Genomic DNA, 26021 nt, shown 5'->3' on the forward strand with positions numbered 1-26021 from the left:
TATGTGTAATTCGTCTTTGACAGAGGAATGGACAAAATGAACTAGTAGGTGTTTTCCAACTTTGTGGACTGTGTAGAATGTATGTGATGGAGGAAGGTAGGACTTGCAATGTTAGGAACAGATCAATACCATGGGACCAATACCAGTTGCTTCAAGAGCAAGGATTTTTAATACCCTGTGAGGTACCTGATTGTCCTTCGTTATGCTATGAGAAAATATTTGCTCCTGACTAGTGGTAAATGATCAGCTTATGCCATCAGGATTTGGTAGTTCTTGAAATTAGAAATCTGCCTGATTTCAAGAGCATTTTATTACTTCACAAACTCAGTAGTTCTGCTTACTATTTGTGGTATATTAACATCTGTGTGAATACAGGAGCACCCTGCAATGTCTGTGTCTTGTAATGCTTACTTCAGTGAAGAAGTCAGGCTGAGTTTTGCCTGACCGGGATTACAAGATGAAACAGCTTTATAACGAGAAAATAAGGAGCGTCAGTGTATAAATGGGACTGATATGGTAAATAGACAACCACTTTCTATGACTGATAAAACCTTACTCTCTGTAAGGGGTAAATAAAATGGGCATGTCTCCCCTCCATCTGGATTCTTGACTCTTTTCTTTCCTTATGGAAACCAGGATGGCTGTGTCTACACTGGGCCACTTATTCTGGAAAAGCAGCCGCTTTTCCGGAATAACTTGCCAGCTGTCTACACTGGCCGCTTGCTTTTCCGGAAAAGCAATGACTATCTACTGTAAAATTGTCAGTGTTTTTTCGGAAAAACTATGCTGTTCCCATTCGGGCAAAAGTCCTTTTCCAGAAAAACTAATCCGGAAAAGGGCCAGTGTAGACAGCACAGTAGTCTTTTCCGCAAAAAAGCCCCGATCGCGAAAATGACGATCGGGGCTTTTTTCCGGAAAAGCGCGTCTACATTGGCCACGGACACTTTTCTGGGAAAAGTGCTTTTCCGGAAAAGCATCCTGCCAATGTAGACGCGCTTTTTTCGGAAATACTTATAACGGAAAACTGTTCCGTTTTAAGCATTTCCGGAAAAGGGTGCCAGTGTAGATGTAGCCGATGTGTTTCTGTTTCTTTCTGCATATCTTATTGTGCTATTTATACAATGCTTTACTATAAAAAAATAGTAGTTAGATTCTCAGGGGAGTGGGGCAGAAATCAAAATGAACAAGGCCCAGATCCTCAAAGGCATTTAGATTATTCATTCCCACTAGAGTCAATGGAAGGGAGGCACCTTTAAGAATCAGGGCCCAGGTTTTTTACTGCTACTTAGTTTTGCTGCTGGCCTTTTTGTGGAGTTAATATATCATTGCCTTTTGGCCAGCACACACATTTGCAAACAGCTCCAGTGCCAACTCTGTAGTGATGTTCTTGTATATGTAGCTGTTTTTAACAGAGTTCTAGCAATGATCAAGCCTTTTTATGTTTTCTTACAACCCTGGTTAAACAAATGCATTGGCTGCATTAGGAATTTGATTCTCCATATATGTATTAATATTCACCATGTTATACATGTTTAACAAGATCTTTTAAGGAGGTATGCAACCTAATCAATCATTTCCTTTCTTGGTAGAATGGGCCATCAAGCCAGAGACGAAGATTTAATTCCCAGTATCACGGCATCCGGCACAGTGGGTCTGCCAAGTCACAAGGTCCCAGTAACGAAACAGATCAAAATAATATAAAAAGCAGTTCCAAAAATGAACACAGAAGACAACAGCATAATAGTTTCAGACCTAAAAACAAAGGAGCTATGAAAAATCAAGACCAATCCACAGCTACAAGGACCATAGAAAATCTAACACCTATAGAAAAGACCCAAAGAAAGCATTGTACACCAGAAAGCACAGAGCCAAGACAATTCCACAGCAGTGTTGCTAGGGCATCTCAGTGCAATTTATGCCCTGCAAGAAAAGAGGTCTCTGCTGATGCCTCTGCTCTTTCAGTGCCAGCTGTGACTTTGGTGGCTTAAATTCTAGCCAAGAAGAGACAGAGTAGGATTTATCTTTTTCCACTTCAGTTTCTTGCTCAAGGTGCTAGTTGAAATGCCGACAAAAATTAGTCTGTCAGAAAACAGAATCAATTTAAATCACTTGCTGCTTAAAAAACTATTTTTTTATTAATCCCAAATAACCAGCAGCAGTTCACCTCATACTTTCAAGGCTTTGCTCAATAGCTCAAGATTACTTTTGTCAAGACAATGCGGCATTTTAGCCAGTCAGTATTTGCTTCTTAAAACATCAAATCTAGGTTGAAAAAAATAAATTGAAGATTAAATCCATAGTAACAAGATGCCTGCCATTCACATGTGGTTGTATGAGTCCACTCTGTTGTTTTTAGAGTAGCTATTGTTAGAAGAAACAACAGGAAGTTCACACATCATGGTCTGCAATGAAAACAAACACTCTTAGGCTACATCTACACTGCAGGCTTCTTGCGCAAGAACTTTTTGCGGAAGAGATCTTCCACAAAACGTTCTTGCGCAAGAGTACATCCACACTGCCATAGACGCTCTTGTGCAAGAAAGCTCTGATGGCCATTCACAGAATGGCCATCAGAGCACCTGTGCTTTTTTTTTGTCCGTCCACACATGCCTTTTTGTGCAAGAGCTCTTGCGCAAAAAGGCTTATTGGTCATAGAAAGAGGAATAACTCTTGCACAAAAAACTCTGTCTTCTGACAATCTACTGTACTTTTTCTTGCGCAAAAATACACTTGTAGTGTGGACGTGCCTGACAGAAGTTTTCTGCACAACTCTATAAAGCTCTCTCTCTCTCTCTCACTCTCTCTAGCAGATATACCCAGCATTGCTCCAGTCTGTAATTGAAGAAATATGTTTTAAATAAATGAAAAATGTACATGCTTTATTTCAGTTACTGTATTTTTCGAAAATGAAGGAAAATGAAGGCTGGAATGAGAGTTCAGGAGGAAGGAAGGGCAGAGGGTAGGTGGCTGAGGACAGAGGATTGGGAGGTGTGGGAGGGAGCTCAGGGCAGAGGGAAGGAGATGGGGGGGCTCAGGGCAGGGGGAACAGGTGCTGAAGTCAAGGCAGGTAGGAGTTGCAGGACTCAGAGAATGGGGCTGAAGACAGGGAGCTTGGAGGTAAGGCGGCTTACTGGGACCACCTGTGGCAGGAAGAGTGGGACTGCTCTGGTGGTGACTTCTCCCAGGGGGCTGGGGCACCCTCCCCAGTCCTACCCCCCCACAGCAGGCTGTCTGAGAGGGACCAGGCTCCAGAGGCTGCTGCCCCCCCCCCCCCACGGCCTGCAGACTGTCTGGGTGGTGGGCTGCCGCCCCCTCCAGCTGACCACCACACGGCCTGCAGGCTGCCTTGGAAGGACCAAACTGCAGACTGTCGGGGGGGGGGGGGGTTCCTGGGGGCTGCTGTTGACCTTCAGCACACCCCCACACATACAGCCTGCAGGCTTTCTGGGAGGGGGCCAGGCTCTGCGGCTCCCCCAGACTGCAGCTGTTGGGGAGGGGTGGCTCTGGGGTTACCCCTCCTCCAGTGCTCCCCCATGGTCTGCAGGCTCTCCATGAGGGAGCAGGTTCCATGTTTGGGCCAAGGGGGCTCCTTGCTGGTGTGCTGGCAGAGCCCAAGCCCTGTGGTCCACTCTCTTGCAGCTGCCCCCAGTGGCCACTCTCAGTATCATCCCTTCCCTCCCTGTGCACCTCTCTTTTGCATTCCTCCTCTCTCTGTCCTTTACTTTTCCATTGTATGGAAAATAGTCCCATTCTCACCACTTCCCATTTTCCAGGCACAACCAAATCCTGACCTGGGTTTAAGTTAGGGTAAGAGGAAGCTGCATAGCAAATGTGGGAGTCTAGTTGTTACGGTTTAGGAGGAGTTCCTGAACAGACACCCAGACACAGTCTAACATATACATATAGAAGCTCTATTTGTGATTATCTAGACAGTATTTGGTCCTGCCATGAGGGCAGGGGACTGGACTCGATGACCTCTCGAGGTCCCTTCCAGTCCTAGAATTCTGTGATTCTTACATATCATATATATTCAGGTAGTACTGCTTTTTACAAATTAAAAAAAAAACATTGTATTTGTCTGTTATTTGAAAGATCTGTAAAATCAAATATAAATTGGTGTTTAATACATAATATGTTGGTATTTTTCATTGGTAAACTACTTGGAGTCTGGAAAAATGCTCTGTTCTTACGTTTGTCATATACATGCAGTCCCCAGGTTACCTACAAGATAGGGACTGTAGGTTTGTTCTTAAGTTGAATTTGTACGTAAGTCGGAACTGGTACATATTGTAGGGGAAACTCAAGCCAAACATTTCTCCAGAGCTCAGTTTTATTCTCCCACACCTCACTTCCCTCAGTCCTTTATTCTCAAGCTGAGGTGTCTGCTGAGAAAAGCCGCTTCGCGTCTCCCTGGTGTGCTGGGGGGGGGGGCGCTAGCTTCGCGTCTCCCTGGTCTGCTGGGGGGGGGGGCCCTAGCTTCGCGTCTCCCTGGTCTGCTGGGGGGAAGCAGCTAGTGCGGGGTTGCCTCACCCCATTTGTAAGTAGGGATCCGATGTAAGTCGGATCCATGTAACCCGGGGACTGCCTGTATATAGTCATGGTTATCCAGGGGTCCAGGCCAACTCTCCTCCTTTATCAGCCACTTTTCTGTGGCTGATTGGAATAATTTTTTGCATATGAAAAGTTGTGGTTGACGCCAAATTGTTTTTCTCTGTTTTTGTCATAGAACCCATCCATCCTTCAGGAGAGGTATGACTCTTCCACATCTGTTATGGCAATGTGCAGCAGAAAGCAGAGATTTACATTTGAGTGGCTATCACAGCCATTTGAATGTTCTATTTAAAAACAAATTCTAGATCGTTTTAACGTCCCGCATCTGAATTTCAAAAACCAATTTCTCCTCACCCCACCCCGCAAAATGAAAAGCTACATTCTAAAATCTCTAATGTTTGCTGCTTTGCAAGCCACGAGTTTCTCATTTGTTTATACTCACATCTCTGTGGCAACAGCCTCCCTCCACATGCACTTTGGGCCCAATCCTGCAGTTCTTATTCAAGTCCCACCAAGATCAAGCCTCTTTTATTTGTCCTAGTGCTTTATTCCTTGATCGTGGTCATTTATTGTAGATATTTGAGACCTGACCTAAAGTTCACTAATGTCAACTAGTCTTTCACCTAACTTCAGTGGATTCTGGATCAGTCCCTTATTTTCTATTCTGGACTAGAATCCAATACCCTGAAGTCACAAGTAGTTCTACTGACCTCAAAGAGACTGCTTGTGAAGTAACCTACTACTTAGCATAAGGTATCAGAATCTGACCTTTTGTCATGATATTAATAAAATGCCTGAATAGACACTTACTTGCTACTCCGCACTGTCATAGTTACCTCTGCTTAATTGTTACTAGAAGGCTTAATTCAGTTGCATTAAATGACTGTTCTATTTGCCTCCCCCTCTCCCCTCAAAAATTCAAAGCATAGGTATCCTTATTTGCTTTTCAAACGAGGGTCATTATTTATGCCCAATCTTTGCTCATTTCTCTTTATGACATCAATGGAAATTCCTATGTGGATATTGGGCTTTATGTGGGTCTAAGAAGCAATTAGCTTCTCTTAATCTTGAGACAGAGTGAAGGAAAAAAGTAAAAATCTAGGGACAAATGTTTCCTACAATAAGGCTTTGCTTCCCTACTGCTTACCCTAAGACTACCAGGAAGCAGCTCCATTTCAAACCCATGAGGCTTGCCAACAGCACGTTTGCAGGCGGGTGATCAGACATGACTGGATTAATGTTAACCTGAGCTGCTGCTGCTGTTTGCAAAGGGGCTGTAGGGGAAGGAGTGACTACTGTTTCTCATGGAGTGGCTTGCAGATGGTTGGGTTATAGAGGACTAAGGAAGTTGTTCCATAGAATTGTGAGATACTTCAGGCTGACTCCCAGGCTCCAAGTCAAGTGGAGCTATGTCTATACTGCAAAGTGATAGTGCTCAGACGGGAGGGGCTTGGCTTAATGCAACCTGAGACCTTCAGTCCTGATGGGTCTCAGGACTCTGAGCATGAGCACCAGTTTAGTATAACTGCAGCACAGATGCAGGGGCAGAGGTAGACTAGAGTGCGCAGGCTCAAGCCCAGGTTTATGTTTCAATGTATTCAGACCCATAATGACCCTTATGCTGCATCGCATGCAAGTTAAATCGCACTTGAGCCTACAGGTACACAACTCTGTGTGGCAGCTCTTTTATGATGAGGTACAGCAGTATACAGCTTCACTGCGTTCAGAGTGTTCAAGAACATCACTCAAAACCCATAGAAATGGCTTGAAGCTTTAGTGAATGCTGCATCAGCAGCTGGAATGAGCTGAAAAACAACTAAAGAAGCCTGGATAAAATGTCTGAATCTTTAATGCAAATCAGAATGTATGACATACAGAATTTGTCACTGAGCCACCAGCAGTGGCAGGCATAAAAAGGTAACTGAGCAAGGGGAGCTAGCTTGCATGAGCCATGCATATTTATTCATAAGAACAAAACAAAAGGCATTTCCCACAAAGTTCACAAAGTAGCCAGGCTCTATTACTTTATCTAAGCCTTCCCTTTTACTCCCACTGCTACTATTTTACCCTCCTCTGAGCTTATGCCTGACGTGAACGTTAAAATGTTTCTGCAGGGTTTCGCTATAGCAAAATACGCACACTGCCTACTGATTGTTACTGCATTTGTGACTCCTTTAATTACTTGTAGCAAGGCTGGCTGGAGCCTAAAAGCAGCCGGTTGACAGGAAGCAACTGATAGCCTTGTTCCCCCTCAAGCTTTTGGAAAAGACACTTCTACGCCTGCCTGCTCAGTTTCTCAGGTGAGAGCTTTGACTTTCATAAACTGAAGAAAGAAACATTTTAAAGCAATATGAAGTTTTCCTTTCACTGGGAAACAACATTGTCTCTTCCCAGGTATTGCTGAACTGTAGTCATGCTGCACTTGGTAGATGCTTAAACAAAAATAATTTAAAACTAGTTTCTTCTCTGGCAAAATGCTGGAAAGTGAGACCATGGCCCTGAATACAAGGACAAGAGAAAGACATTAAATATCGACTGTATGCAATATCTGCAGCCCAGGTGCTCCCAGAAGGAATCGTTCTCAGGGCACAGGTGGAACTAAAAGCTCATGGTGAATAGCACCATCAGCAATGCTATCTGGATGCACAATTTATCCATTGTTAGTCAGCTGTTTCGGTTTGGTTTTTTGTAAGTGTTATAGCAAGGGCAGAGAACCTTTTCTCAGTCAGGAGCCACTGACGCACAGAAAAATCAGTTGGGGATGACACGGAAATGGAACAGACTAGTGCAGCGTTTCCCAAACTATGGGCTGCGGCCCAATAGCGGGCTGCGGGAAAAAAATACCGGGCCTCAGCGTGCCTGGTGGCTGCCAGCAGGGCCAGCCTTAGGCCGATCCGACCAAATCAGGCCCCGCGCCCCTCAACCCGGAAGTGGCAGCGAGTTAGAGCCAGTGGCCCTGCTCCACCAATATGTGGAGCTGGGTCTCTCCCCCGGCTCTGCGTGGAGAGGGCTTTGGCCCATCCCTGCTGTGCGCGGTTCCTCCTCACCGGCTGCTGCTGCCCATGTGCGGCGTTGCACATGGGCGGGGAGGATGCCCGGGTGTGAAGTGACGTCACGGCCCGGGATTTTAAAACTTCTCGGCGGCACATTGCGGGCCTGCCTCTGGGTTCGGCCTCCGGGGCCTGAGCGCGGCCTCCGGCCCTGCAACATGGAAGGCGGAAGGCAGGGAACGGGCTTGTGTGGCAGCGGCGGTGGAGGGGAGGGGAGGAGAAGAGGAAGCGGCGGTGGCAGGGGGGGGAAGGGAAGGGAAGGGGCTGGGGCTGGGGGGGGGGAAGGGAAGGGGCTTGGGCGGGGGGAGGGGAGGGGCTTGGGCAGGGGGGGGGAGGGGTGGAAGGAAAAGGGGCTTGGGAGGGGAAGGCTCCAAGGGACAGGGTGCAAGAGAGACAAATGCCAGAGGGTCAAGTGCAGACAATGAGGGAAAGGGTAGGAGGGGAGGTATCAGTGGGAGGGGGGATAGGGTGATGCTTGGAGAGGAGAGAAGAGGAGCGGGGAAGAGCATTGGGGGCTGGAGGGGGAGGTGCTGGGAGAAGGCTAGAAAGGAGGGGTGGGCATGAGAAAGGTGGGGATGGAGCAAGGCATGTGTGAGGGCACAGAGGGGCAGGAGGGGAATGGGGCAGAGACTGGTGAGGGGGTGGGTATCAGGGAAAAAGAGGGCAAAGGGGGCAGGGGCAGTAAGGGAAGGGGGAGGCACCAGGAGGGTGCAGGGCTAAGGGAAGGTGCAGGTGCCAGGGGATTCTGGGGGTGAAGCAGAAGGGCAGACACCTGCAGGGGAGGGACCAGCACCTGAGGAGAGAGGCAGGGCAGGTGTGTAAAGGGAGGTGTTAGAAGAGGGGTAGCTCACATGATCAGAGTGGGGTACTGGAGGAGTGGGCACAGGGGGGAGAGAAGGGCTGGTGGAGGGGGGCAGGTCTCAGGAAGGCTGAGGGCAGTGAGAAGGGCAGGAGTCAGGACAGCAGGGGAGGGTGGGGAGCAGCAGGCACCAGGGGAGATGATGGAACAAGGAGAGGAAACATGGCAGCAGAGAGAAAAGATAAAAGGTTTAAAAATATTTATTAAGAACTTGTTATGCTGCCCACGGCCAGTTTGTTTGTGCTCTGCGGTGCAGTTTGGGTTTATATGGGGATCAACATGTGGCCGGCGAGTGGGAGCTGAAACAAAAAAGTAACCAGTGTAATGATCTTCTGTTGAGATGTGTTTTAGTAGTTACATTCTTGGACTGTCATTGCTCATGAAAAGTGCTGTCACATGGGTGGAAATCGGGTAAATATTGCATTTTATTAATATCAGCAGAACTGACTTAAATGGGGCCTGTGTGTTGTGTGTCTTGCCTTAATCTTTGTATTCATGCCTGTCAGTGTGAGAAGCTATTTGTATGTATTTACTTGCATATGCAACCACACTTAAGTTGAGGCCCTCAGCATGTTCTGTAAGTATCAGTGTGGCCCCTGGGGCTTCCAAAGTTGAGTTGCCCAAGCTCATCCCTGACAGGTGTCTGTCTAACCTGGTCTTAAATATCTCCAGGGATGGAGATTCTGCAATCTCACTAGGCCAGTGTTTCCCCAACTATGGGCTACAGCCCGGAACCAGGCCTCAGAGTGGTTGCCAGGGTGTTCTGCGCTCCCAGAGTGCCCGTGTGCCGCCGGGTCCTCCAAGCCCTCTGCCGGCCCGGGCAGAGTCTGCAGCCAGATGTTCCGGCTCCTGGCAGAGTCCTAGCTAGGGGAAGTGGAGGGGGAGGAGGAGGAAGGGAGAGCCGGCCACCAGAAGCAGCACTGGACGGGGGAATCGGGGCGGTCTGCGGAGATTGGGGGGCCGGTGGAAGCAGGGCTTCCGGGGGGCGCGAGGTTGGGGGCAGGGAGCTGGCCGGGGAAGATGGGGGGGGGGGGGGAGCGGCCGCCGGAAGGAGGGCTGGACGGGGGCAGCAGGGCTGGCCAAGGGAGACTGGGAGGAGAAGCGGGGGAGAACTGGCTGCCCGGGAGGGGGTTGGGGGAAGTGGGGCTGGCCAGAGGCGCAGCAAGGGGGGTAGGGGGGAGGAATGAATCAGCCTGCGGGGAGTGGGAGTGACCCGGCCATATGTAGATCTCGGGGCGCTGCCCCCCTCTCCCCCCCAAAGCACAAAGCACGAGTTAGTTCAGCCCGGGGATTCTATTGCCCCCCCCCCCCCCACACACACACACCCTCGAGTACAGTAGTTGCAAATTGTCTGGCTGGCGGACACACTCATGCAGCCTGAGCACATTTACCAGCCAGGCAGTTCGAAACTACAAACTGATACATCTAGTAATAATACAACTTACCTAGTGAGAAAATACCAGACATGTTATATGTCTGGTATTTTCTCAGTTTGTTTTTTATGTGTTTGTATTTTTGGGCTGCAAAAAACAGTACTGAAAAAAAAGGTTCCAACTAAAGTAAAAAGTCTGTGAAACCCTGGTGTAACCAGCTTTCTGTCTGTCTTACAGTCCATTTATCCAATCCATATTCCTTAACTTGCTGGCAAGAATATTGTGGGTGACCATATCAAAAGCTTTGCTAAAGCTGGCACTGGGGGTTTTGGGAAGACCAGAAACAACTTATTTGAATATTCATCATTTGATTAATGAATATGCAAATATGCAAATGAACATTACCAGTCCTCCAAAAGTTTGTGAATGGATTTACTGGTCACTGTGTCAAAAAGTTTGGGAACCCCTGGACTAGTGGCTTTCAGGATTCAACTATCTGAAGGGAGGTTCCAAAGAGGATGGAGAGAAGCTGTTTTCGGTAGTGACAGATGACAGAACGAGGAGTAATGGTCTCAAGCTGCAGAGGGGGAAGACTAAGTTGGAAAAACTATTTTACTAGGAGGGTGGAAAAGCACTGGCATGAGTTATCTAGAGAGGTGGCAGAATCTCTATCTGTTTTTCAGAATCTCTATCTGTTTTTAAGTCTCAACTTGACAAAGCCCTGGCTGGGATGATTTAGTATTGGTCCTGATTAGGATGTTGGACTCAACGATCTGAGGTCTCTTCAAAGAGAAGCATACAAATGGCTAGGCATAGCTTATATTATTAGCAGAGCAGAAGAGATGACATAAAAACAAGACTGAGCTAGCATACCGCTGGGTTCAGAAAACATGCATTTTCCCTTCAAGTAACATCATATTTGTTTATAAAAATGATTTTGCTCTGCATGTTGTTAAAGACCTTCCTACACTATTTTAACAGATAAACCCAATACCAACTACTATCTCGGTAATATTTCCGTGGCGCTTTCATGAATTACTTTTTAGCACTACCAATATGAACATGTGCCTATCATATGAAATAACATCAATTTGTTTCAGTTAAGTATAGTATAAACCAATACTCCATTTTCTGAAGCAGTTCATTGAATTGCAGCTGTATGAATCACATGTACTAGCTGGTGATAACAGGCTTCTGTCTCACAGCCACATGCTCAGTCACATGTGAATGATTTTCTAAGCATTAACTTGGAATAGTACTCTTCTGCATACTTAACACTTGTGCTGCCAAACATTGTGTAAGCAGAATTGTGTGTTTTCAAACAGCCCAGAGAGCTGACACACGTTAACAAGAAAATGACAGCAATGCCTATTTAGTTTGATGGATTAGATTAGTGCCTCTAAGGCTATTATCATTTATTTATTTAATTATGTCTCCTCCATCCTCAGGTGCCATTTCTGCCTTTTATTTCAGTCTTGTGCTGCACAGCTCAGGCTTCTGAGTACTATGGATTTGGCAGTCATAATTAATAATTATTATTATAATTAATAATAATACTTTAAACAGTACTTTATTCTCAGGAAAGATGACCTAAAGTAAATAGTAAACTGATGCCAGCACATAAAATTGCATAAGATTTTTCTTGAAGCATTTTTTATGTGTGCATAAAATAATTCCAGATTATTGCTGACCTTTAGTGTATCTTTTAAAATAGTTTAAAAGCATCAAACGCTGAAGAGCAGGTAGGAAGGAAATAGTCTTGATACATTTCAAGAAAGATTAAAAGTACTGTACACTACAAACAGTGCCATTATGAAATAATGAGTAATCAAAATTGAATATATATGAAAACATTGATTTTTCATTCAAACATCTAGAAATATTCTAGACTCTAGGGCCAATGGACAGAAGGAAATGGCAGACTATACAAATTAAGTATTTTTCCATAATGTTTGCTCTTTTCTATATAATCTAAACTTTCATTAAAAAATATCAAAGTTTCTATCTTGGGTCATCTACCTGGCCTTCAGAATGTAAGTCAGTTTTGCCAAATCCCATGATATTTGATGTTTTTCTTAGCACCTGTGCTACAGGAGGTACAGGAAGTTCTAGCCTTCGTGGCTGCGGATCTTGAAAAAAATGCACTTCCTAACATATTTTTACAAGTCTCATGATTAAATTCCATCATGTGATTTTTGTACACTTGGGAGTGGCAATGTTAAAACTCTTTTTAGTCAAGCAAGACCAGCAAAGATATGCACTATTTGAATCACATTAAGTAATATTGGTCTAAACATCCAAGAAAAATCAAGGCACTTTGTCAAAACATTGGCATACAATTTTGTTTGCTACACTGGGGTAAATCTGAAGCACCAAGTGATTTCATTTGAGTTAGTACAAATGTACACTCGTGCAACTAAAAGCAGTACGCAGCCTCATATTTTTGCTGTTTATTCATTTTTCAAAGTAAAACTCTACTGTTTTGTTTCCTAAGCTGGAAAGAGGCTGAGCCTGTCTCTGAAGGGAGCGGGGGAGAACAAGTCAATCACAGCTGTGTGTCTGGTGTAAGAGCCTTCCTGCAATTGCTGGACAGGGTGGACTGCAGCCGTGTGATGCCAGGCATGTTCCAGTTCCTAAGCAACATAACCTAAGCCTAGCTCATCCATGTAACTTCCTACTGGAGATCACTCTCCCTTGGAAGTGTAATACATGTATGGTTGTCTCAATTCTAAGAAAAGAACCTGCCCAGTTGCTGCTATGACAGGCTATTTCACCTTACATTTCTTAGTTCCTCCTCTATGGCAGATGGGATGATCATTGCTGTTAAACTGCTCTTCCTATAGTCTCCCCAAAAAGCACTTTGAAGCCAGCAACCCTGCTCCTTATTCTTGGTAATTCAGACACCTTCACAATGTCTAGTATTTTACCAATCTGGACAGAAGAAGACTGAGGGGGGATCCAAGACTGGATCTCCCCCCCCCTTACTAATTAATGTGGCCTATTTTTTTCCAATTTAAAAATATAAATTAGAAACCTAACTTTTAGTCTCAATTTTTTTTTTAAATCTTGACCTTTATAACTGAGTCAGCTAGGTTTGGTTTGCTTATGTGTGGGGTATATTCTATTTTTTAAAGACAGTAACACCATGGCAACGTGATTTAAGTAAATATTCAAGATAAAGCTAGATGGGTTTATGAAGGGGATGGTTTGTTGAGATAACATGATCTTGGTAACTAATCATGTTACCATGATAATGATTTCATTATCAGTGGTAAATAGGCCAATGGAGGGACGATAGGAGTTACTATAGAAAACTTTTTATTTGGGGTTGGGAAGGAATTTTCCTCCAGGGTAGATTGGCAGAGGCCCTGGAGGTTTTTCGCCTTCCTCTGTAGCATGGGGTACAGATCACAGCTGAAGGATTCTCTGCATCTTGGGGTCTTTAAACTATTTGAAGGCTTCAATATCTGAGATATTGGTGAGAGGATTATTCCAGGAGTGGGTGGCTGAGATTCTGTGGCCTGCACTGTGCAGGGGGTCAGACTAGATGATCATAATGGTCCCTTCTGACCTTAAAGTCTATGAGTCTATGAGAGTGTATTGCAAAAATATTTTTCAAAATCCACACATCCTGCCCCCGTCCCAAAAGGTTAAAAGTAAAAACACTCACAACTAACTACACATTTTAAAACCTTTTGCTCATGTATTTTTTACTATTTTTCTCCATGATTTCTTACCAGTTCTAGCAATAAATTATAGTCCCAGATGTGTGTTTGTCCCTTGACACGAGAGTCAGAAACTTTTCTTTTAGCAGATCATGCTTGGAAGTCTCTGCTCCCTGGACTAAGGAGTTAAATATTATCATCAAGTTTGTCATTCTCCAAATTGTTATTGATCTTCCTATTCATTGTTGATATATCCGATTTTTTCCCTCTCTTAGTGATGTAGAAGTAGTAGGACTTTCAACAGCAGGAACTTCCTGCTCACCTGTTGTACTCGGTGAGGAAGATGCCTGAGATGGTGATGCAATACACAGTGGAGTCCGCTTCAGTTTTACCACACGAGTGGCTGTGGGTTTCTTAAACATTGAAGTGTTGAAGGTAGTTTGATATGTTGCCTCATTTTCAACATCTTCAGTTTCATAAGATGCCTGAGAACTTGTAGGCAATGATATGCATGTTGGAGATTCAGTTTTTAGCACTACTTTGCGCTGTATCAAACTATCGCTGCTCGGTCGCTTAAAAGTTACCACAGAATGTGAAGGTGTGTTACTGGCAGCTACCTTTAATGAAGATGAGTTCTTGACTTTGATGCGGGTACTTGTTGAGGGACCGGAAAATCTAATTGGTTTAGGACCAGCTTTAAAGTTCTGGCCATCTTCCTCCTCTTCAGTAAAGTCTATTAATCGTCTATAAAACAAGTAGCAATCTAAGTATTTTAGTTATTCTATACATCACACATAATTAAGCTATAATTATGAAATAGCTTTTCTCCAACATTCACTCTCAAATCTGATATTTTGTTAATTCCAGTGTCAGGTGTATTTACACTTTTATGCAGCTCAAAGTTATGAGCCACCATTAAAGTATATCTTAAAAAGGAGCTGATATGCAGAAAGCATCAGCTGAAAATGTATGAGAGAGCAGTAAAGGAGAGAAATGAAAATTAAAACAGGGAGGGTATGTCTACACTACCACCCTAGTTCGAACTAGGGTGGTTAATGTAGGCAACCGAAGTTGCAAATGAAGCCCGGGATTTGAATTTCCCGGGCTTCATTTGCATTTTGCCTGGCGCCGCCATTTTAAATCCCCGCTAGTTTGGACTCCGTGCCCGCGGCTACACGTGGCACGGACTAGGTAGTTCGGATTAGGCTTCCTATTCCGAACTACCAGTACACCTCGTTCCACGAGGAGTAACAGTAGTTCGGAATAGGAAGTCTAATCCGAACTACCTAGTCTGTGCCGCGTGTAGCCGCGGGCACGGAGTCCGAACTAGCAGGGATTTAAAAATGGCGGCGCCCGGCAAGATGCAAATGAAACCCGGGAAATTCAAATCCCGGGCTTCATTTGCAACTTCGGTTGCCTACATTAACCACCCTAGTTCGAAATAGGGTGGTAGTGTAGACATACCCTGAGAGAAGTTGAAAATATTCAGCTAAATTAGGGTATGATCAAAGATCTCATGTGACACCCAATAATAAAGTCTCAGTATGTTTTTAAAAAGTGTTAACAATATATATCTGGTAGACAGGAGAACTGACAAGATTACCAAATTAAAGAGTGTAATACAGCTATAGGAAAAGCAAAGATCACAAATGAAAAGAAGGATTCACTAAGTTTTCAAGAGAACAAATTGAAAGGTAAGTAAATAGGATTATAGGATAATAGGATATCACAAAAAAGGCAAATGTATGTTCTTGGCAGAAGTAGCTAGCTTTTCTACAATGGTCAACAAACACTTTCTCTCAGTCTCTGTAGCAATGGAAAATGAACAGATGCCAGGAAGATTTAAATTCATCAGGGATATAACATAAATAAAACTGGTGGAAATCCAAGTTATACTAAAACAGCAGATCATGAAATTTGAACATATGAGGGCTGACAAAGACTATATTGTATTGAAACTAAAAGTAGGTCATAGAGAGAATTTAGAAATTTATTTCTGGGCAAGGGGTAAATGGGGAGCACAAACATTGAAGTGAAGCCTATATCACTTTGTCAATAATTTTTAAACGCCTTGGAATAGGGGTGTACTAATTGTTAGTCTGCAAGGTGAAGTTAGCACTGGCATAATCCAGTGAAGAGATCTTGAGTGGCTAAAAGGGTCAGGGTAACAAGGGAACTGACACCCAGCTACCACAAGAAAGACTTAGTCTCCCTAGAGCAGGGATGAGGAACATATGACCCACAGGCTGGATCTGGCCTGTTGATTAATATCATCCAGCTTGTGGGATGTCTCCATTACTCCCCACAGAGCTAATGCTGTGAGCCCTAGCTTTCTACGCTGAGGGCTGGAAGCCCTAAGCTTCCACCCCTCCCTGGGCAGGTGAGTTGAACATTTTATATTTCTTTTTCTTAAAAAACCTAAATTATGTTGTGTTTGCTCGTGTGTAGCCTGAAACTAATTTTTTTCTGTTGGTTAATGGCCTGTGATGGAAAATTGGTTCCCCACTCTTACCCTAGAGGCATGGGGTAACAAGGTGGTCACGAGTTCTGGGTATCTGAGAAACACCACATCAACAATATACTAGGAGTAATGCAGGGATAATTTTTACATGGGATCTTTCAGAACAAAGTAAGAATGAAAGGATATGCTGGAGGACCATCAAAAAAAGTTAAAGTAGGGAGAAACTTTAACAGAAGAAAGAACAAAATATAGAAGAGGAAAAAGTTGTGGAAGGAGCAGAGAGATAAGAAATATACAAACCCTCTACCTATAATTAATTCATACCGGTATATTTAAGGAGGTGAGGGAACGTAAGAGAAATAAACAAGTGAATAATTAAACTTTAGGACAGTTTTCAGATAACTGGACCAGTAACAAAAAAAAAATCTTCACTCTAAAATTTGGAACCTCCTCTGCCCATTTTAAAGTGTGTGTTTGTAGGGTAGGACTACTGAATAAGGAAAACATTCCCATAGGCCAAAATTAAGTTATTTTTTTTCTACTAAGGTCAGATTTCCAGTTCTCTTCCCCTTGATGAAAATAAGATTATCAAAAAAGGAAATGTGTAATGAAGAGACAGGGAAGAATGAAAAACAGAAAATCAAAGTTCATCATTATTCCAAAAGATTACTTAAACAGTGTCTAAAAGTTGTAAGAGAAAACAACTTAGTCTTTTACAAAAGCAGTAGTGCATTCTACAGTGGATCTCTAGCATCGGAGTTTGAATCAGTGAATATACCTTTTACGAACTGGAGACATGTGATGTAGACTTCCTTTTAAAGGGCGTTCTTCAAGAGTCCAACATTCAATCAGCTGGGGCATTCTCCAGTAGCTGAAACCTGAAGTTCCTAAGACAAGATACTTAACAACATCTGAGGAAACATACTAAAAGCATGTGTACATATGTAAGTGCTAAAAATTGTTGTTATATTCAAGATCTCTGCTTTAGAACTATAATTGACAAGTATTTATATATCAATACTGCGTGTCTCTTAGGGTATGTCTAGACTGCATCCCTCTGTCAGCAGAGGGATGCAGATTAGGCAGGTAGACGTTGCAAATGAGGCAGGGATTTAAATATCCCATGCTTAATTTGCATAAAAATGGCCACCATGTTTTGCCGACTCAGCACTTTGCACAAAAAGCAGCAGTCTAGAGGGGGATCTGTCGAGAAAGAAACATTTTTTGACAGATCCTTTATGCCTCCTGTAAGGAGGTTTACAGGATCTGTTGAAAAAGGCTTTCTGGAAACAGAAAACAGCAGCCAATGGAAGCTGAGAGGCTCCATGTCTCCAGCTAACACATCCCTCAAACTCTGCAAGCAAACAAATCTCCCAGCATGCCAGTGATTTATCCCAACAGGCTGGGAGCCAAAGTTTGCTGACCGCTGTTGCAGATGCAATTCAGGACTCGTTTCTTTGAAAAAAAGTGCTAACATTTTATTTTTATTTAAATTGTATCTAAATGAAATTTGACCCTTCCACATCACAAAATGCTAGAACTTACAAGACAATCAGAAAAATACAATGAATAATAGTACTATGGCACTGGTGTCAGTCTGCTATGAGCACTTTGATCTCTTCCTGCATGTTGACCACTGGACCTTCTTAGTCTCTATGGGTGCACCTATACAACACTTTAACTCGTAATAAGATACATAATTTGTGCTACGTGAATTGCGTATCTTATTTCAATTCTATTTCAAAATAGCTTATTTTGAAATTTGGCATGTCTACACAGCACCAGATTTCGAAATAATGCACGATTTCAAGACATCCCTTTACCCTCGTGGAATGAGGGTTACAGGGATACCGAAACAGCACGCCCGTTATTTCGAAAAATATTTTGAAATAACGGGCAGCTTGTTAAGACATGGGGTAGCTATTTCGGGATACTTCCGGTATCCCAAAATAGCTATTCCCAGTCTTGACTGCACGCCCATTATTTCAAAATATCTTTCAAAATAATGGGTGTGCTATTCTGATGTCTCTGTAAACCTTGTTCCATAAGGATTAAAGGACATTTTGGAAGAGTGGTTTATTTTGAAATTTGGCACCTTGTAGACAGCACCAAATTACAAAATAAACTATTTTGAAATAAGCAACGCAATTTGCATAGCTCAGATTGCGTAGCTTATTTTGAGCTAAGGGTGCAGTGTCGACTCACCTTAAGCAATCTGAACATATAATGTGCAGAATCGATGAAATCTTTAATAAATTTTAAATAGCCTGTTATTGCCCCAGACGTGCCAATCTGCAGAGCTTCTTTGAAATAAACAATGAACAATTATAATTTGACAGTGATAAAGCAAGTGACATTCCTCTGTAAAATTCTATAGTCTATAAATTATTTTCTGAAAATGTTATACCATAATTTAAAATGAACAATAGTGAAATCAAAAGAAAATGGCTTGCTTATGATGCAGCATTTAAACTTAAAGTTGTTGAATAATCAGAAGCAAACAATAATTGTAATGCTGTTCATGAATTCTATATCCAAGAGAAGCAGGTAAGAGAACCACGAAAAAATAAAGCAACACTAAAAACATGCCAAGAAGCAAGAAAAAATGTCCAACAAGGCATGCTTCATTTCCTGAGTTGGAGAAAGATCTCAATGATCGGGTTGTTGAATGTCGACAAAATGGGTACCTTGTCACTAGAACTGGAATTCAACTGCATGCTTTGCAAATGTCAAAGACAACAAAAACAAGTCAGAAAAGCTTGCATTAACAGGTTGGTGTGTTCACTTCATGAACCATCATGGTCTCTGTCTTCGGCAGCAAAAGAAGATAGTACTAAAGCTTCCAAGAGACCTTGAAGAAAAATTGAATCTTTCCAAAGATATAAAATATTGAAAGTAATGTGCGTTTGAGTTGTCATAAATAGGAAATAGGGATGAAACACTGATGACATTTGATCTCTTGAGCAACAGAATAGTAACTGGTATTGGTGAAAAAAACAGTTTTAATTAAAGCCACTGGCCATGAAAAAAATCCATTTTACATGTTTGGCCAATAGATCAAAGCTCCACCTTGTTATTGTTTTCAAAAGAAAACTCTTGCCTAAAACTATGAAATTTCCAGGGGGTGTCATTGTGCATGCACATGAAAAGGAATAGATGGATGAAAGCGGGTCTATCGAATAGCTGGAAAAAATGTGGAATAAGAGACCAGGAGCACTTCTCAAGAAACCTTTTATGATTGTTTGGAACCCATTCAGGGCACACAGGACAGATGAGGTGAGACATGTGGCCAAAAAAAATGAAAAATACTTTGGCTGTTATGCCTGGAGGCTTAACTTCTGTTCTACAACCATTTGATGTCTGCCTGAACAAACCCTTTAAGGTCAGGTTACGCAAAATGTGGTCTGTCTAGATGTGCTCAGGCATGGCGAAGTTGACAAAAGGTGGGAATCTGATGGAGCCCCAAGTCAATATGGTTGCTCAGTGGGTCAAGGATGCATGGAAGTCCATTCCCTTGGAAACGATAGAAAAATCATTTAGGAAATATATCAGCAATGTGCCTGATGGGTCAGAAGACAATGCCACATTTGCTGATGACAGGATGGAGGCTGATAAGGAATCTGAATCTGAGGACGACATTGCTTACATCTATGATGACAATGCAGGAGCAGCTATGACTGAAGCTGAGTTTAATGAACTGTATGGTGAATTGCAGACTGATTCAGAGTTTGAAGGGTTTTAAGACTTTAAGTATGTGCATTAAAATGATATAAGACGTTAAAACGTGGACTGTCATTTTGAAGGTATGTGAATACATATTTGTTCAGTTATTACAGCAGGTTTTTTGTTAGGTTGCATTAAAATAAATCTACTAAAACTTTTGTGTGTCTCTTCTGACTCCAACTTTTAAAATACAGCAGAGTCCACAGCATGGTCAGTTCCCAGACCAGTAGGGCAAACTGCTGGCATGCTGGGATGTTTGTGCACTTGGAGCGTCTTAGCTATCATTGGCTGCTGTTCACCGTTCCCAGCCAATGGGAGCAGAGGCAAGCAGTGCGGGCCAAGGAACGTGCTGGCCACCGCTTCCCACCTTTCCCATTGATCCAGAACAGCGAATGGCAGTGACTGGGACCTGAGGGGATCTGTGCCTACAGACACTCCAGCTACATAAAACATTCTTGGTGCACCAGTGATTTGCCCTGCTAGGCTGAGAACTAAAGTCTGCCAACCCCCCGCAATGGAAAAAAAATGTAAAGCACAATGACCCAATCATAAAACGACCCCTACCCTTCACAGTGTGATTTTTTTTACCAACAGAAATTGGCTATAATAGAGTATATACAATAGCTTGTAGGACATGGGCCAAATCAGGCCCACCGTGGTTAGCCCCTAGTGGGTCCCCCCCCCACTGTTTACCTGTGCCTCCACAGGTACAGCTCCTGTTCACCACAGATCATCATTCCCTACCGATAGGAGCTGCAGTCCGCGATTGCCAGTATCTGCAGAAGCGCAGGCAAATATAGCAGCAGCAGCCCACCAGGGGCTAACCCTGGCAAACCACCATTTTATTGCCCACCCATGTTGTAGGATGTAAAGCTCAATTCCCGTTAAAATTAATTTCCATTCAACATTCTCAGTTTAAGGAATACCTAGAACTCATTTTTCAAAGAATGACTAAGGTTGTTCTCTTTCCTCGTGGCACTTAATAAGTTACAGAAAACATTCAGAAATGTAATTTTCTGGTCATTTGGTGAGGAACAGAGCACTTTGGATTTCTTATTCTTTCCTTCAGAGGCCTAACTACTAAGCTGGAAGAAAAGAATGAATACTGTACCTTTCCCTTCCCAGACATCAAAAGCATCCATCATCTTTTTCAGTTCACTCACTGAATAATAACTCCAGATGTATTGGACATTACTTCCAGCCACTCTAGAAATATTTTAAATTAAAAGCTATGTGATTAATCCAGTTAATACTTTAAAAATAGCATGTTTTACGAAAGCCTCAAAACAATATTTCACTCCCTTCCTTTACCCACAAAGAAACGAAGATTTCTTAGATTTTTCCAAAGCAGATATAATATTTTAATGCCCTTTTCATTTCCATAAATCAGTACCACTTTGATCCAGCTGTCTCCTGTAAAAAATACCCACTGTGAAAATGGTCATCAGCAATGCATGCAGCTACACTAATTAATCTTTGCTTATACTTGTACCGGAAAAGTGTCCAACTCCAGCTTCACTGGACCTGCTGCTGACATGAATTGTCAGCAATAGGTATTTATTCTATAGCAGTGGTTCTCAAACTTTTTGGTCCATGGCCCACCTGGCTAAATGCAAACCTTCCCGCGGACCACCAGTTGCTAATAGAAACTTGCAGTTACATAATTATTCCCACTCCATTTTACTAGTGCTGCAGCTAGGGAGAATGGTTTAATTTCAGCACTAAAAAAAGAAATATTAATTTAAATTATTAAACAGATTAAAAAGTTTAACTTTCTCATATGAGTTTATCAAACTTCATTTTAAATAAAGTAAAATATTAATTTATATCCATCATAAAAGATTTCAATATTTTCTTTATTTATGGCAGGGGTGGGGAACATTTTTTGGGTCAGGGCCCATTGACCCACAGAAAAATCAGATGGGGAATCATACAAGTGAGAAACAAAAAAAATCCTCAAAAAAATTCCAACCTTCACTGATGTTGCCCCAAGTTGACACACCTCACTCCCCTGGCACTCCAGCCCCATGGCGGGCGGAAGGGTAGGTAGGACTGAGGTTCAAGGCCTCAGGCCAGATTAATCTTCTCAGGATCCAGTGTGCAAGACAGCACTGCCAGCGAGTGAGATAGGGATGGGGGTGCAGGATCTGGGAGGGAGGTGGAGTGCAGAAGGGGGTGAGGGTTCAAGGTCTGGGTGGGTGGGAGGTGGGGTGCAGGAGGTAGCATGTCTGGCCAAGGGGAGGATGCAGGAGTGGACTGGGAATGTGGGGTCTGGACATGAGGGGGGGGTACTTACTTGCCTTTGTGCTCCCCTTTCCCCCCTGCTCCCAGGCACTGTTTCCAAGGCATGGCCTCCCACTGGCTAGATTCTGGCCAGTGGGAGCAGTGGGGAAAGTCTCCAGGCAGTGTGTCAATGAGCTGCTGTTCTCCCAATTAGAGAAGCGGAAGGGGGAGCGGCAGCATGTGGAGCTTCTTCCCTGCAAGCCAAATCCGAAGTGGGGAGACTCGGGGCTTTTTTCGTCCCCTGGCCTGGCGTTTGGGAACCGCTGATCTAGATTGGTGACTGTCTATTCTGCACTTAAAAACCCATAATGACGGATTCCACAAGGGAGTACATGTCCTTTGTTATGTCAAGCATAAGTTAGACAATTTCCTTTTGCCTTCATTTCTTCATTCCCCTGTTGTCTCTCTCTTCTTCCTGTCTCGTCTGATAAGATTTTAAAATGTGACTCCATTAATAACTAAGAAATGGTGCATGTTTTCTGCTCTAAGGATTCATGAATGCAATTTTCTCCATTATTTAATATAAGTATCTTCCTAAATGAAAACATAAATTTTAAAAGGGAACAATGTTTTACAAAATGTCCTTGAAACAAAATGAGGATTTACAGTAACTGTAAAATGGCCACCTTCTGTGGACATTCTCTAATTGTATTCCTTGCCTAATTTTAGATCATTACTTTATTAATTTCCAATAGTAACAACAGTGTACAGGTTGAACCTCTCTAGTCTGGCACTCTCTGGTCCAGCAACATCCATGGACTGGCATGATTTCAGTTTGCTGGATGTACCATTATCATGGGTGGGACCAAGTTTCCCAGGGTCCCATAATGTATTTTTACAGCCATCACTCATGGCTATCAGTGTTCTGTGCTGTTATTTAGCTCTAATTTACCCCAAAACGTCTTCTGAGCACCTAGGAAGCGGTGGAAGTGTTGGCAATGCTGCTAGACAATATTGACTTACTGTGGTTTGGCAAATTCTCTGGTTCAGCACCAGTCAAGTCCCAAAAGCACTAGACTAGAAAGGTTCAACCTATGTGAAATAGCTGTTTCCAAACAGAAAAGAAGGATCCAGGCCTGAAGAAGTGACAGTTTCATTTCAGCACGCTCTCTCATGTTCAGCTGTCTTACCTTTTGTACATATTTTTATTATTTATTCTTCCTCCCAGTTCCTTATCAAGTACATCAGTGCCATCAGCTTTTGTGGCAAACACACCAATAATTCTACTCTCACAGCTTGCTCCAGATGTGTTGAGGTAGTGTAGAACCCAAACTGTAGGCTTGGTGCAGACTAAGCCATAAGAATCACAGAAGTCTACCAAAGCCTAGAAAAAATAAAATGTAGGATTAATGTTATACTAAAAAAAATTTAAACAACCACTTTTTCAAACTGAAGCTTATTTCAAATTCATTTAATAATAAACTCCACTAAACAAATCTAGAAGAATGTGTACAGTATTAGTCTTCCTGCCTCAAAAAGGATATTAGAAAGTGGAGGGAGTTCAGAGAATGGCAACAAGAATGATTAGGGCATGGAAACAAAACTTAAAGACAATAATTATTTATTTTAAATAGGAGCAGAATAAGAAGGGGCATGATAAAAGTATATAAAATAATGATCTAAAGAAAGTAGATCAGGAGCTTGCGTTTGTGGTGTCTAGATTTTCACATTCAAATGTCACAGGGGAATTACTCAGCAACCAAACATAGTAAAACTATCCTCTAGACAAACCCTAAAACAGTGAGTGCTACACTGTTTTCCTTCTGTGCCTTTAAAACAACAACAACAATGAAAGCATAAGAACGGCCATACTGGGTCAGACCAAAGGTCTATGTAGCCCAGTGTCCTGTCTTCTGACAGTGGCTAATGCCAAATGCCCCGGAGGGAGTGAACAGAAACAGGTAATCATCAAGTGATCCCCCTCCGATCATCCATTTCCAGCCTCTGACAAACAGAGGCTAGGGACACCATTCCTATCCATTCTGGCTAATAGCCATTGATGGACCTAACCTCCATGAATTTACCTTGTTCTTTTTTGAACCCGGTTAAAGTCTTGTTTTTCACAACATCCTCTAGCAAGGAGTTCCACAGACTGACCATAAGCTGCATGAAGAAAAACGTCCTTTTGTTTGTTTTAAACCTGCTACCTATTAATTTCATTTGGTGACCCCTAGTTCTTATGTTATGGGAACAAGCAAATAACTTTTCCTTATTCACTTTCTCCTTACCTGTTATGATTGTATACATCTCTATCATATCCCCCCTCAGTCTCTTTTCTAAGCTGAAAAGTCACAGTCTTTTTAATCTCTCTTCATATGGAACCCGTCCCAAACCCCTCATCATTTTTATTGCCCTTTTCTGAACCTTTTACTATTAATGGTTCACAATCCTGCTGGAAAGGTATAACTAGTGGGGTTCCGCAGGGGTCTGTTTTGGGACCGGCTCTGTTCAATATCTTCATCGACGATTGGGATGGGAAGCAACTGTCTAGAAAGGAATACGGCAGAAAGGGATCTAGGGGTTTTAGTGGACCACAAGCTGAATATGACTCAGCAGTGTGATGCTGTTGCAAAAAAACCAAACATGACTCTGGGATGCATTAACAGGTGTATTGTGAGCAAGACACGAGAAGTCATTCTTTTGCTCTACTCTGCACTGGTTAGGCCTCAGCTGGAGTATTGTGTCCAGTTCTGGGCACCGCATTTCAAAAAAGATGTGGAGAAATTGGAGAGGGTCCAGAGAAGAGCAACAAGAATGATTAAAGGGCTAGAGAACATGACCTAAGAAGGAAGGCTGAAGGAATTGGGCTTGTTTAGTTTAGAAAAGAGAAGATTGAGGAGGGACATGATAGCCGTTTTCAGGTATCTAAAAGGGTGTCATAAGGAGGAGGGAGAAAACTTGTTCATCTTGGCCTCTGAGGATAGAAGACGAAGCAATGGGCTTAAACTGCAGCAAGGGAGGTTTAGGTTGGACATTAGGAAAAAGTTCCTAACTGTCAGGGTAGTCAAACACGGGAATAAATTTCCCAGGGAGGTTGTGGAATCCCCATCTGTGGAGATATTTAAGAGTAGGTTAGATACATGTCTATCAGAGATGATCTAGACAGTATTTGGTCCTGCCATGAGGGCAGGGGACTGGACTCGATGACCTCTCGAGGTCCCTTCCAGTCCTAGTATTCTATGATTCTATGATTTTCCAATGCCAATATACCTTTTTTGAGATAAAACAACCACATCTGTACGTAATATTAAATTTGTGGGCGTTCCATAGATGTATATGGAGACAATACGATATTCTGTCTTATTCTCTATCCCTTTTTAATTATTACTAACATTCTGTTTGCTTTTTTGACTGCCACTGCAAACTGAGTGGTTGTTTTCTCTTAAATGGGTATTGCTAAATTAGTCCCCATCATTTTGTATATGTAGTTGGGATTATTTTTTCTAATATGCATTACTTTGCATTTATCAACATTAAAATCCATTTGCCATTTTAGTTTTGTGAGATCTTTCTGAAGTTCTTCACGGCCTGCTTTGATCTTAACTATCTTGAGTTTAGTACCATCTGCAAATTTTGCCACCTCACTATTTACCCCTTTTTCCAGATCATTTATAAACAAGTTGAATAGGATTAGTCCCAGGACAGACTTTTGGGGAACATCGTTAGCTGCCTCTCTCCATTCTGAAAACTTACAGTTTATTCCTACACTTTGTTTCCTGTCTTTTAACCAGTTATCAGTCCATGAGAGGACGTTCTCTTATCCCATGACAACTAACGTTACTTGGTGAGGGACCTTGTTAAAGACTTTCTAGAAATCTAAGTACACTATATCCACTGGATCCCCCTTATTGCCATGCTTATTTCCACATTCCAGGACCACCTCTTTGAACAAAGGCCAATCTCAGGCTAGTATTACGAGTTAGGTTGGTCAGGGCACCACTCCTATTTGAAGGACCTCTTCCTGGCTGCAGACCTCAAGCTTTACCCAGACAGTTGGTTAGGGTCATATATCTCCATGGATACATTGTAGGTGGATCGTATTCCCAGAAGGTTGGA

At 42.8% G+C, this 26021-nt stretch overlaps 2 protein-coding genes across 7 annotated transcripts in view; one reads left to right on the forward strand and one right to left on the reverse strand.

Moving 5' to 3' along the window:
• SPATS2L (spermatogenesis associated serine rich 2 like) overlaps window positions 1-6755 on the forward strand; it is an 87811-nt gene extending 81056 nt beyond the window's left edge. For all 6 annotated transcript variants that reach the window (XM_075934277.2, XM_075934279.2, XM_075934278.2 and 3 more), the window contains one exon: window positions 1590-6755. In XM_075934277.2, coding sequence (XP_075790392.2) covers window positions 1590-1988 — 399 coding nt within the window. In that variant the 3' untranslated portion in view covers window positions 1989-6755. The remainder of the gene's footprint in view (window positions 1-1589) is intronic.
• Window positions 6756-7918: 1163 nt separating this feature from the next.
• The window catches only part of KCTD18 (potassium channel tetramerization domain containing 18), a 30067-nt gene continuing 11964 nt past the window's right edge, over window positions 7919-26021 (reverse strand). Inside the window, 5 exon segments of the mRNA XM_075934281.2 lie at window positions 7919-13762; window positions 13765-14242; window positions 16738-16846; window positions 20794-20888; window positions 23096-23289. Coding sequence (XP_075790396.2) covers window positions 13685-13762; window positions 13765-14242; window positions 16738-16846; window positions 20794-20888; window positions 23096-23289 — 954 coding nt within the window. The 3' untranslated portion in view covers window positions 7919-13684.

The sequence above is a fragment of the Pelodiscus sinensis genome, chromosome 7 (assembly GCF_052426305.1).
Source record: "Pelodiscus sinensis isolate ZL-2025 chromosome 7, ASM5242630v1, whole genome shotgun sequence".
NCBI lineage: Eukaryota > Metazoa > Chordata > Testudines > Trionychidae > Pelodiscus > Pelodiscus sinensis.